This window comes from Protopterus annectens, chromosome 13.part0, assembly GCF_019279795.1.
Source record: "Protopterus annectens isolate FY-2018-M chromosome 13.part0, PAN1.0, whole genome shotgun sequence".
Classification (NCBI taxonomy): Eukaryota; Metazoa; Chordata; order Ceratodontiformes; family Protopteridae; genus Protopterus; species Protopterus annectens.
In genome coordinates, this window is record NC_056747.1 from 658,633,648 (window position 1) to 658,648,274 (window position 14,627).

The 14,627-nt window shown below is 34.8% G+C and overlaps 1 protein-coding gene across 3 annotated transcripts in view; it reads right to left on the reverse strand.

Annotated features, from left to right (window-relative positions):
* The window catches only part of MYO1C (myosin IC), a 1,794,562-nt gene that overhangs the window by 288,205 nt on the left and 1,491,730 nt on the right, over positions 1-14,627 (reverse strand). For all 3 annotated transcript variants that reach the window (XM_044054342.1, XM_044054344.1, XM_044054343.1), the window contains exon 13: positions 10,271-10,351. In XM_044054342.1, coding sequence (XP_043910277.1) covers positions 10,271-10,351 — 81 coding nt within the window. The remainder of the gene's footprint in view (positions 1-10,270; positions 10,352-14,627) is intronic.

Consider the following 14,627-nt stretch of genomic DNA (forward strand, 5'->3'; position numbering starts at 1 on the left):
GATATTTCAGTTTTTATTCTATCTCAGCGGTTTTGCACATTTATCATATACTCATATGATATATTTGATATAGAGGTTTTTTAAAACATATATTTATTTCAGTCATTAGGACTGGTTGAACAAAAGTTCTTAGGATACATAGTTTTATGATCAGCCGTCTCTATTCTAACTAAGAAAATCTGTTCATTATGCAACTCTTTGAGCTTGTTGATCCTGTATTTGTTTATTCCTTTTACTTTGCAACTTGAGCAACAGTATTTGCCAGTGCTTGGTCTGTTTAATTGAATGATTTTAATCACATGATTAGGTTTAGATTAATTAAGTTAATTGATCATTTTAGAAATGTGTATATATACTTGAACTTAGAAGATGTCTGCTGTAAGGATCTGAAGAAGCGTGTCTTGGCACACGTGAAAGCGCTTATCTGTTCATATTAAATATATTTTATCCATTTATTGTGGTGAATTGAGCTTCCAGTTTGTATCCTCATTTTGACTTCATTTGTTTCTGGAGAAGACCTTTGGGCTACAGCGACTGTGTGTTTTCAGACCAACGGAAATAATAACAGATATAAGACCTGAACTAGGTACTGTGCCTTGTGGAAAATGCACAATATGTCAATATATAGTAAGTACATTTGATCAAATAAATGGCAAAGCATTCCAAATAAAAGGAAACTACACTTGTAGAAGTGTGGGTATAGTTTATGCTATTAAATGCTGGTGCAATAGTTTTTATATTGGTGAAACTAAAAGAAGTCTAGGGGAAAGAATAAAAGAACATGTAAGAGATATTAGAAATAATAAAATAATAAGTCCACTAGCAGAGCATTTTAACAAAAAACATGGTGGAGATTTTAGTAATTTACAAGTTTCTGTTTTGGAAAAAATCAACTCTAGTTTTCTGAGTGAAGAAAGAACAAAATATCTACTCAGGAAAAAAAGAATCAATTTTTATATTAAAATACAATACATTACAACCGATAGGGTTGAATAAAGAATGTCATTGGAGAAGTTTTATTTAAAACTGTTACTTTAAAAAATGTAAGGTTTTTACCTAATTGATTGCATTTTTTAAATAGGTATGCAATTAATAGATTAATTGATGCTTGTGTTTTATATAAAAAAAGTGTCTTTTCAAACACAAATAAAGGCTGCTTAAGCCAAGGCGCAAAGAGATTATTGTGTTGCTGTTCGTTTCTTACAAGAAAGATTGGTTTGCTGCTATTCATTTTTACCATATTTGATATTGCAAGAGTTTTTTTGCTGCTATCCAGTACTTTTTGGAATTGTTTTGCTGCTATTTGTCTAAAAAAGCACTGTTACTCAAATGGATTTGAGTTTCAGAAACAAGGAGGTACGAGTTTCTGATCTGTGTGGTTCGTTTTTGTTTTTTTTGTACGAGTGGTTCATATATATTTTATTTTCTTATTTCAAACTTGTATGAGATAATGGGACCCAAAAATAGACATTACCCTACAATGATTTTGAGTGATATATATCTATTCCTCATAAGGACAGATATTTAGAGGAGTAAATTTGAAATCACAGCACTCTTCATCCCCCTTAGCCTGACAAGAGGTGAAAAACATACCAAACAATGCATAGTATAGCCTGAAGAAAACTTATAGCACTTAGCCCACTATTAACATCTCATGTTCTGGTGACCATTCTCCAATTATTCATGGAAGTAGTCAAGTCCAACCTGAGCACCATTAATTTTGCAATTATTGATTTTTGTCTCCTTTTAGTCAGCTGAAACTGGAATATACGGACTGAAGGTAATGTGAGCTAATTCACCCTCCATCCACCCCCCACCCTGTGCCATCCTGTTACTGACAACAATCTTCTTCTGTCGTCTTTCAGCACTTGCAACATCTGCATTGAAAAAGTTGTTGCAACAAGCAAGATCAACCCCTGTCCAAGAGTTCTTATGTAGCATGCTTAGCCCCTACTTAATAGTTTACTTTGAAATTTTTCATATTCATTTTTAGTTAAATGTTTCCTCCAACGCTACCACCATTGGCTTGTATCTCTGCCAGGAGGAAAACTCTCTCTCATTTTATTCATGTCATTCCACTAACATTCAGATAATAAAGCCTTTCATATAACCCTTGGTATACTTCCCCCTGATCTTATTGACATGTGCCCCCTCACCAGCATCTTGTCAATTTTTAAAATTTGCAACCTGTCTGAGTCAGACATTCTACAACTACCTTTCCACCCTTCTGGGTCATTGTTTTATATCACCTGATTTAAGTACTGCCATAAAACAATAAAAGAAAAAGCCAATCATAAACAAACTACATAAAGATTACTGACATGTATAACTTCGAAAGAGTAGGACCTTGTATTTTAGCACTCCCAATCCAACTGCTGTACTTAACTGGGATGTTCAAAATAGGTACATTTCCATCCTTTGATCAGGTTAACCTACAAGCCCCCCCGCCAATTTTAAATATCAGATAACGAAACAGACCCCCCCATTCATAAGATAATCACTAATGGATTAGGTGCTTATCTACATATGGAGTCAGCTTACAAGTAAGCAAAGAGAACTTTCTTGGCAGGACTAATTCCTTCTGTGGTAGGGAATCACTTCTACTCGACATAGTTTGACAGGCATTTGGGTCAATGAGGTTAAACAGCAATTAACTTTCATGATCGTTTACTAAATGTAGTATACCTACATGACTCCTAAAAGTTTTGTTTTTAAACATCCTTATTGAACCCCAACTTACAAAGTAACAGGTACACATACATTAATAGAAAATATAAAACCACATTGACATGTTCATTACTTTTATGCAGCAGACATGTTTCATCCGTTTCAACATTACACAAATAGTTAAATTCTAGCTAGCTCTTAACTTCACTCCTGAGCATTATTCTGCATGGATTGTTCCCATAAATTCCATTTATTTCTATGTAATTTGCTCCTTCCCTTTTCTGATGATCCCCACCTACATTTCAATTATCTCCTTTATAGTATTCAGCAGTTCAATTAAAGTTGGTTTCCATTTTTTATTTATAGTTCCTAGCAATTATTTTTTTGTCAGTGAACAGCATTATAATTAGTAAGTTCTTGCTAAGTATAGGAAATTCAGATCCTATATTCCAGCTAAAAGAATAATGTCCTTAGTTACAGCAATCTGTTCCCCAACATTTCAGGCAAAAAAATACTCTACAAAGAATTTTCAAAATCGGCTATCTTGGTACAAGCCCATATAATGTGTCCAGTTACCTCTTTCTTTCCCATCACACCTCCAGCATTTGCTATCCACCCAGTTTCCAAAGTCCATTTGAAGTATACAAATACATATGCAAACACTTCCCAGCAAAACTCCTAAACTTTCTGGACTTTGGGAGCAATAAAGATAACCTTCCCATTGTTCCTTAGTAAACTGCCTTTCTAGTTTCTCTTTCCAATCTTTTGTAACCTCCTATGAATGAATCTTATATTTATCATGCAAATTTTACATGCCCTACTAATTATCCCCTTTCAACATGAGCTTCTGTTCTACACTCAATTAGAAACTCTACCAAATCTGATCTTTCACTCAGCACTCCTCTATCCCTTTCTCTTTGCCTATACACTGATATTAATCTCTGGCAGGGGAGACAATCTCTAACCTGCAGTCCAAACATCATCACACTCTAGCGCCTTTCACTTTCTAGTTATTTGCTCACAATACCTTGGCTCCTTTGCCAGTTTTCTCCAGTAAACTGCAGCCTCCTCCATTTCCATGTTGGCTTAGTTATTTGAACATTTTCTGGTACTTTAAGAATATAACATTCTGTATGGTAGTGGTTATTTTCCATAAAGACCTGCATCCAGAATCCTACTCTCTTATTTCTCAAAATCACCCCCCATTTCATAATCATCATTCCTTTCCAACATAGATTATAACCTTCTGCTCGTGTTACATATAAGAGCCTTAACTGTGTACCTCTAAATTATCCCTTCAAATCAGGTAATCCTAAACTACCTTGTTCCACAAGAAGGATCAACTTTTCCCACTTAACACCCACCCCCTGTCCCTCTCAAATAAGTTCTTTTAGCTTTATTAATTACGATCCACAAATTCTCCTAGGGCTGATAAAAATATGCCTGAACTGTAAATAAAGCTAAAGGGACTAAAAACATTTTCAAGTACTTTTATCGAATTTATTCACATAAGAGTTTCCACTTTCTTAATACTTGTACTATTTTTTGTTTAGTTTCTTCCCACATACCCTTAGCTGTCATAACAGAATCCTTTTTCAAGTCATCCTTCTAAATACTGCATTTTATCATATCCCCATAAATATAATTTTTGTCTCATTTTCATTAATTTTATATCCTGAAAAAAATCTGAAACCATCTCAGAATATTACACAACACTGAGATGTCCTTTTCCATTTTTATCAGGTACAATATAATATTGCCTGCAAATAAAGGCAACTTTTCTTGATTACCATACCAATTATATCCTTGAATTTCTGGGTCCCTTATTTTCTTTGCCAACGGCTCTAAACATAATACAAATAAAGGGGAAAGAGGGCACCCCTGCCTGGTTTCTCTGTTCAGACAACTTATCAGAAAGGAACCATGCCACCTTAATTTCTGCCTCCAATTCCTTACATATCCTCCTAATTAACCTCATTATTGTACTTAAGAATGCAAATGCTTCCATTGCTCTGCTTATAAAATCCCAACTTACTTTGTCAAATGCTTTCCCTGCATCAAGACCTACAAACAACAGAGGTATTTTCTTATATTCTGCTTCCCTATGGATCACCCTTGTTTTACTAATGTCGTCAAATGTTTGCCTCCCTCCACAAATCCACACTGATCCATATACATATCAATTTTAGCAACATCTTTACCATTCTTTTAGCATCATACACAAATACTTTATAATCATATTTTAAAATTGAAATGGGCCTATATGAAGCTGGGTCTGACAGGTCTTTACAGTCTTTAGGTATTACAGCCACCACAGCTTTTTTCCAAGTTGTTGGTGCCTCCCCTCCTTATAAAATAATGTTAGACAAAACCTTCCAGTTCTTCATCACTTTATTCCATCTTAGCTTTAAAATGCCCATAGGAATACCATTTACAAATGAAGACTTTTCTGCAGATTGATTATATGTCACTGTTTTTATTTCATCTCCTTCAATTTTAACTGTTAATTGTTGAGCTTCATCTACCTCTAACCTTGGCATACTTTAAATATTTCCATTTGTGCTTTTTGTTCATTTCCACATTTCTCTTATTACAGAAATTGCATGAAAATTTGTATAAAGATCTTTTAATACCTCTGCAGAATCTCTGGTTATTGTTCTTGCTATAGGGTCCCTAAGTTAGCAACAACTCTTTCTACTCTCTGCTGCAAAGTTATTGTGCTAAACATTTTTGTGCTCTGGGATTATCAAAAAACAGTTGCTTAACAGCAATCTTTCTAAACTCAGGCACATTATCCAAATTGTCCCTTATTTTCTCTTTAGCACTCTGCAGCTGTACCTCTTATTCTGTGAGATTCCCCTTGTTCTGCAATACTTCAACCTTTGTTAGCACATCTAAACAATTCTTGTTACTTCTTAACCATATTTTTCTCTTATTTCTACCCTATTTTTAAACTCCACTTTCTTTTTCTCTCTCTCACTAACTGCAACTTCTGAAGATGTTATTTTCTCTAATAGCTTTTGAATAATTTCCACTACTCATTCCTTAAATTCTTTTTAACAGGTAGGTAGGGAAGCACCAATATCTCATTTTTACTTAAATTACCCTGCATTTTAATCTTGGTAGTTATTGGTGCATGATCTGAAATAGCAAGTGGTTGTGTGTCGAAGTTTTACTAAATCACCAAAGCAACCAGGCTGGCTGCACACACCAGGATGACCAAAACACACACACAGTTTTATTGATTAAGCGCTTTCATCAGAATAACAAAATCTATTGGCAATCCATCTTAAATAGGCTAAAACCAACCCTATAGGTATTAAAAAAATTCTCATAATAAATCACCATTCCAGTCTTAAAGGGACAAAAAGATAAGTACACAATAAGACAAGGTAGGTTATACAACGAAACAGCAAAGCAAAATTAAAATACACAAGAAAAAATGTAAAATATCACATATAAAAGCATTTGGGTTGAACATGTTCCCCACAAATAAATACGTCTGAAAAATTATACACTGCAAATAACATGTATTACTCTACTAAAATATAACACATATAAAACAAAATTTTAACATATTTTTCAATACTCTAATGCTTTCAACTTGAGGTCTGGAGTAATGGACACATGGTCATTTAAACCTGGTGGTGCCTCTGCATGTAAACGCAATTGGCACCTCAATTCACAGTATTCCAACCCCAGTCACCTATTCTTTCATGGGGTATAACCGGTTCCAATACCCAAAATCAGTCCCTTTACATACCTGGCTGTGTTTGTATAAAGCAATGGATTATGTTATACAGTTAATTTTGTACAGGTGTTCATAAATTCTCTGCTTTAAACTATGCTCTGTCTTACCCACATAATATGAGGGCCAAGAAACACAATATGCTAAATAAGCCACTCCCCTGGAAACAGCTGTATATCCAGCAAGAGTTAGTTTAATATCAGACCCAAGAAGAGGCAATTGTCTGGTGTTGGCAATAAAATAACATTGTGGGCATCTCCCACATTTTATGTGTGTGTCGAAGTTTTCAATTAAATGCACTTGTTCCTGTGAAATATAATGTCCGCCTATTCTAGCCCAGTAATTGTACCATGGGGAAATAACATGTAAATTCTCTGAGTTCATACTACTGAATTCATGCCTTTCATAACAAATATTTTCAAAGTTCTTCACAAACCTACCCTCTTTGTTATATTTTCCATTCTAGGTCCTCCAGATATACCCTCACTGTTGCAAATCAAGTTCCAGTCCCCACCTGCTGAAAGTGGATTTCTCACAAAACTTTAAGCTCCATAATAGCAGTTTTAGGCAGAATGTAAAGCCATGCTAGTGTAATCCTCCTCCCTTACCAGTAGCTCCTTAGTACCACAAATCTATAATTATCTTTTTTTCTGTCTTCTGTCACTGTTGGAGCTCCTCTAGCAATTAGTACAAGTACTTCTCTTATCCCTTGTTCCGGATATTTTGTTGATTATCCATCCTGAAAAGCCTTTCTTAATCAAATTCACATGCTTACTTCTTTCCAAACCTATTTCTTGTAGCAGTATTAATCTAATGCAATACTCTTACCTTTTTGTCTGCATCTGAGTGGCTATTCATGTTCCAAAATAATACTGATAGTGTAACCATTATAATATGTTATTCCCACCAATTATTACATAATGCAGCTTTTTAAATGTCTACTTCCAGCTTTTGTGTTACATGCACCTCCTAATGTTTGGCAGGTTGATCATTTATACAGTTTCTTTTAATCTCCATTTGAATCTATGTCACATTTTAAAAGATTTGTTTTAATGAAAACTCACAAACAAAAACACACCCAGCAACACCCCATAACCTATTAACTTAAAACAAACACATACAACTATGCACAGCTTCAAATTATTATAATTTTAGTATGAATTATTCTTTTCCACTTCGGAGAGTTTCTCCCCGGGTCACTGCTGAAAATGGGTGCAAGCTCAGACAGACTAACCCGGTCAACAAATGTCAAATAAATAAATAATGAAGTTTAAACCTCCTGATAGAAAGAACTGCCCCCAAATTGACAGCTGCACCCACTGGCATTACCTAACCTAAAATTAAGGCTATCCATGCTAACTAAGGCTAATGGTACACCCTGCCCTCCTACTTACACTAATTACTGTCATTCTTGTCTTATCTTTATTCCCCTCCCAGTACGAAAAACAGCTTGTATAATTTCAGAAAACATTATATTTTAGCTTTAAGAAACAATGTACTGGCTATCTTTAAACAAAACTAAATTATACAATGTTCTAGGCAATGCATTAAAGTATCTAGGTATCAGGAAAGCTAATCTCTTCTCTTATTTGCTTCCAACAATTTCAAACTTTTTTTAATTTTTACTGAGCTGCTTGTCCTCATACTTTTTAATTTTGCATTTCCCTCCACAAACAGTATCCAGCTCATTTGAGATTTATTGCTTTCACCAAGTCAGCTTATTTCCATGAAAACATAACAGAATGTACAGCTGCCCTCAGCTGCCGATGTCTCAAATCACACTAACCATTTGCTAAAGGAAAACTATTCATTGCATTCACAGTGGTCTCTTATACCCACTTGCTTAAACAAAAACTTTTTAGATTAAGCAAAGGGGCATTAATCCAAATATTTACCTATGCAAAATTAAAAAAAACAAAAAAAAAACAAAGAAAAAAACAAAAAAAACCTGAACTCTTCATACATTACAAGCCGTGCACTTTTACACCCTACCCCCTACTCCAACAGCCCAAGATTACAGCCTATTAACTTATACATGCTTTTGTCTGGCCTTTCTTCTCTTTTTATATTGTAATGCCTACATTTCTGAAAAATAAAAAATAAAAAAGTATTTGTTTACTTTAGTATATTTCTCACATACAATCACTGAACATGCTTTACTGTATAACATGCAATTTATATTCTGAATTGTCTTATACAAATACAGTTAACAAAAATTGTTTTACTTAGCTACGTTTTCTCATTTTTTTCTTTCTAATGTCCTTCCAAACATTAATTAAATGAAATGGGTGTATGCCTTTCAGTTCCTCCACAAGTTTAACAAAGTTAGCAAAATTCCAATCTTTTCTCAGCCATTTTTTCTCATAAAGCTGTAATTCACAAATGTGACTGATGATTTATAGTTTCACATTTATTCACTAATTTCAGTGTTGCTGGTCTTCTTGTTCATTACCATCTCTCAACTCCAGACTCTGGTTCATGCCCAAGCACTCCAGATTTTTCTAGTCAAATCTTATGTTTTTTCCTCTCTCTCTCAAACATTTTCCTTTGGAACACTGGAAAAGATTTCAATGACAAAGTCTGTCTATGAGCTTTATTAACACCTTTTAAATGCTAGGAAATGCCAGTCCAATTTCTTATCTGTGCTTTCATAAAATTAATACAGTCTGATCCTTTCAGTTTCTTTTGTACAGCAGAAAATCTCACATTTTCTCTGCATGCTCTGTCCTTTAATTCTACCATTTTTTGAAACAGTTCTTCTTGAACACACTCATACTCAGTCTTTTCTACTTTCAACCTCTGATTTTTGCAGTTCTAAACTTCTTCCATTTTTCCAGCCTTTTGTTTTTCGAGTTGATATACTCATTTAATGTTTCATTTATTCTAATCAGCTCTGAGCACATTTGATTTTTTCCTCCTGAAAGTTACTGGAAGCCATCTCTTGTACCAAAGCAGGATCTTGAATTACTTTTTGCTGAACAGCTGTAGGATTCTTCCCATTCAGTATTGTCTTTCTACCTTTTCCAGATGATTTTCTTTCAGTCTAAGTTTCTTCTCTGCTGGCATCCAGGCCGTCACTTACGAAATTAATTTTAATAATAACTGTCAAAGATACTGGCCCTTATCTGTCAATTTTTCACACTGGGTAAGCTGAAATTAAGCTACTGATCAGTATGCAGCCATATTGGAAAGTCTTGAAACAGTGATGCTTTAGAAGCCTCATGCTCAGAAAGAAATCAAAACCAAAACAAGGGTCACGTAGTATCCAGCATGAGCAATGTAATAATCTATTACATCCAAACAAGTTTATTCAAAAGTTAAACAGGGAAAGATCAAATGGGCATATACATTTATTAAGGTACATATATACTTTTTTAAAAGAAAGTTTTTTTTTTATGCATTGCAGGGTACTAGCACTTGAAGTCTTTCATAGTCACACCCACTTTTTTTTTTTTCAATTCACTGCAGCTGTTTCATTCTATGGTTCATATGAAGTCCTATCATTCTAAATAAGGATGAACGTCCTTGAGCATTTGATAAGTTAAAAAATATGCATTTCTCCTAATGACCTTATAAATACAGGAAAACAAACATTAGGACTCCTGTTGCTGCTGTTTCTTTTCAACCTTCAAAAATCTATGTATAAGATACCATTGTTATAAGACAGATATTGCAGAAAATGCTATACAGGTCAAAGTAACTCCACAGAATATAGAAAGTACACTTTTAGTTATGATTTCATAGAATGATAATCAAAAAGAGAGGATGAGCAATCAGATATGTGAATGCTTCATCCATCTAATGTTTTGATGGCTGTTGTCTCACGTGAGTTCACCGGTACAAAACAGAACTTACCAAAACAGAGATGATGCCCTTATGTTTCTCTTCTACAAGATCACAGATGATTTTGTTATTGAAATATGTGACAGGTTCCCACTAAAACAAAAAATAAACAATAATATAAGCAACAATGTCAATACACTGTTTATATACAAAATGCCTTTGTTGCAAAAATAACATTAGTTAGCAAATTTTCATACTTGCATATTTTTATCACATTTATCAAAACATAAGTGTACACCTTATACAAAAAGCAGTTACATGTATTTTACTAATACACACAAATTTACACACACACACACTTTTTTACTCTGCAGCTGTACAGCAGGGTGGGTCAGTTCTCTCGCTCTGTGGGAAAACATTTTTGCACAGGATTTTCATAATTTTTTCATATATGCTACTAGTAAAATAGGTTAGAGAGTTCTTGGTTTTAAAATGAGGTACTGTTCTGTAGGTTTCTGACAGTATTTATTTGTGATTCTTATTATTGTAACATTATACTTGAATGCGCACACACACATCATACCTCTCAACCTGGAATCATCAAAAATCTGGACAAAGGCCCATGAAAAGTAGGTACAACTGGTCAAAAATCTGGACGCTGATTAACATACACTTTGAGTGCATAATTATGTAACCCGCTGACTCCAGGGGAATTGTGGGATACCAACATTTGGCATGCACAAGAATCTGCAACAGATAAAGCAAACTCTGAATATGCTCACTTATGCTTTTTCATGTATTTAATTATGTCAATTATGTTTTCCTTTTTCTTCTCCTTTGCAAGGTCAAATGACATACCTGTCACTCGTCCCTCTCTAACATAGATGACAAGCAGGTGGGGTATTTCGTTTTGATACTTTAATACAAAAAAACACATCAGGATGGATAGCAGCATCACAACATATAAATGAATTGGTTAACAGACGGACATTACAGACAGACCTTACATATATACTTGCTTACATCTCAACAGCTTACTACAAAATGGCAGTCAGACTTGCACATGCTCAGTATTTACACACTTGTGCAAGCCCTTGGATAGCTTCTTAAAGGTATACACACACACACACACACACACACACACACACAGATCTACAATACCCAAGCCTGTGAAATAACGTGAGACTGAAAATTTATTAAAAAATGTATAAAAAGCAAAACTTTTCCACATTTAAGAGCTTTGGAATAATTGTTTCTTTAAATCCTAGCATTCATTTTGCATCTTTAACAAAAGGAAAGCAATTCACAACTCTCAGCTGTCAAGATTTCTGCAGAATTCCAGCTATTTGCCTCATATTTTTGGTCTGCTTCTCTTAAAATTTGTGGCAAACTACAGAGGATTGACGTCACCAAATAATGACATACATTTCAGTTTCAGACTTCATATCCTTTAGAAAATGCAAGCTAACACAAAACCTGTTAAGCATTCTATATTTAGCTCTCTTTTTTTTAGTTACAGTACTAGAAATTGGATCAATATAAAAAACATAATTGGAAAGGTTTAGCTAATATTGTCAATAAATGTGTCAAAGCTAGTGAAACATTACATAAGTATCATTCACACTGGCAAGAAACAGTGAAGTTACGTTTTTCAACTCTACAACACAACAAGCTGCAATTCTGTAAAGCTATCACTTACAACATTCCAATCACAAATTGCAGTATGTTACTAAAAACAGCGTAAAATGGTGCATCTGTTATGGTGTGCAACATGCAAGCCTTTAAGGAAGCTGAGTACAGCTTTGTTATTATTAGTAGCACTTTAACAACACTCTTCGCTCAAAATAAATTAAAACTTGAACTTTACACATGTATAGTGCTCTATGGCAATCATGCTAGGGGGCACAAGTTGAGAATGACCACCACAATCAAATGGCAAATGTTTATTTTGAAACTGCACAACATAAAAAAAATAAATAAATAAAGACATTACTACTATTTGTGTGTTTCTGAAACACAAATAAGGCTCAGTAGTACTAAATAAGAAGCACTAAAACATGCACTAATAACATGCATCAGTGAAAACTGCGTAGATTTAATTAACAGTACACACAAAATCTAAGAATCTGAGTGATACTTTGCTTTAACAGATAGGTAGAATGCCCCTCCAACACAACTTACCTTTTACGTGTGGCTAACTCCATAGAAAATCAGATACCCCAACACATCATCATCATTTAAAACTGTCTGGTGTAACAGTATTCACTCAGCTTACAGGCAGCAGTTCACTTTCTGGAATCCAAACAACTGTGGAGAAGTAGCAACTTAATCCAAAATGTAGCAGCAGGGCTGTCTCAGTGTGGACTTTCAAGCTCCCAGCTACAGCGGGATCCAATCTTGGGAATGCGACTCTATAAACAGAGCCATATTGCCACCTGGGAGTGGGTTTGCCAGACAAAAAACTGCATTTTACATCTGCAAACAGATCACAACAGTACAGCCTCAACAAGTTTACTGCACCAAGCAGAAGTATCCTGGAGTCTGATGTGAATATTAGGAATTTAACTTGATTCACATCAGACTACCACATTTTACAAATGTCAGAAAAGGCATAATCTGTGTAAATTATTTTCTTGTTTAAATTATTTTCTTATTTAGTTTTTTAAGGATCTAAAACTGTAAATCATCGTCCTGTCAGCTAGACACAGTTACAGTCCTATTAAAAAGGGCCATGTAAATCCTGACAAAAGACAAAACACTGAAAAGTCTCTTCCACACTCCCCTCACCAACCATGACACACCGTGAGCCCTTACAATGTCACCTTAACCATGAAAACACCAGTGCCCATAAGTCCAGAATAAAGAAACAATAAAAACTTAATTTTGAGTTTTATCCAATGACAACATTTTTTTTACTTAACCTGAATTTACACATCATGTTTTCTTAACTGTACAAATACACAAATCTTCACTGAAAACAATTACATGCCATCTACAAAAGGATTACAATAAATGAACTCTGCTAAAACTAAGACTACGTTTGGTCTCTCAGAGATTTTGTCAAAACTGATTTGGATTTGAATTCGAAATAGCTCATCCTTGGATTGCATTAAGAAGTAGAGGTATGACTCCCAATTCAAGTATCTATCCTGGGTGGGTAGCAAACTTGCACTCAAAAGTTAAGATATAGACGAAGCTCAACATTAATCTCTCCCACAGCTACATCTCACACACACACACACACACACACACACACACACACACACACACACACACAATTCAGTCAAACATGGATTCAACTGCAAACTGCCAAACCCTGCAGTGGAGGGATGCAGGTTACTACTGCGCAGCTGTTAACCAATTAATTTGTACTCAGACAAAAATGTTGAGCTACATATTGGAGATTGTCTGTAAATCACACATCACTGTTAATCCCTCCCCTCATGTTTTCTTAAAGCATGTCTGAAATTGGAAACGAAAATGATTTACGTCCCAAATATTTGCTCTAATCTCATCTATACACCTGTTTTGTCACCACAGCTGGATCAATAGGTATCATCTAACAGTGGCTACTGGCAGGATTTCACTTGTTTTATCATATGCCCATTAAGGGGTGCTCAAGAGGTAAAGTAAATAACATTTAATCCTCGTTAATACTTAAAAAAAACACTTGCAACCGCATCACATTCACTATATCAAGTCCTTCACTGCTGCTTTTGAAACATTTTCCCGTGTGTGTAGATGTCCTATTGTGTTGGTTGTATTACCCCTCTGCTGCAAACTGAAAAAAGCATGATGATGTCAGTGTTCACTACAAAGGTAAATAAAACAAAAAAACAAAATCGGGATTTGAAGAGCCCACTTGGGAATTTGTGGCATCCTATTTTGCTCCCAAAATGGGAAAAACCGAGGAATTCAGTACAGTTCAGAGGTATGGTACACACACATAGATATATATATATCTATATATAGATATATATATGGAATTACTTTAGAACACTGAAAGCCCATAACATTGAAATTCAAAAACACTGAGACCAAAATCTTGAAAACTCAAAACACTGAAAATTCAAAACACTGAATCCCTTAACACTGAAAATACATAGGAAGTCAGCACATACTATATTCCAGTACAACTACATACGGAAACAAAAAACAAACCATATTGCACTTCTTCAACTATAAGCAGGGGGGCAAGCCCACTGCACCCCCTCATGTAGGGGGCTGTGCCCCCCATCACCCTGCTACTTAAATATATCAACTCTAAAATCACACTACACTAAGATGTGTTACGTTGTAGTACAGCAAGTAAGAAGGGAACATGACTGAGGTTACCTATGAAACTCCGGCAAGTATCGCAGAGATATATAGTAATGTGCAATGTTTTAACATGTAGTGTTTCTAAGAGAAGGTTGAGAATAGTTTTTTA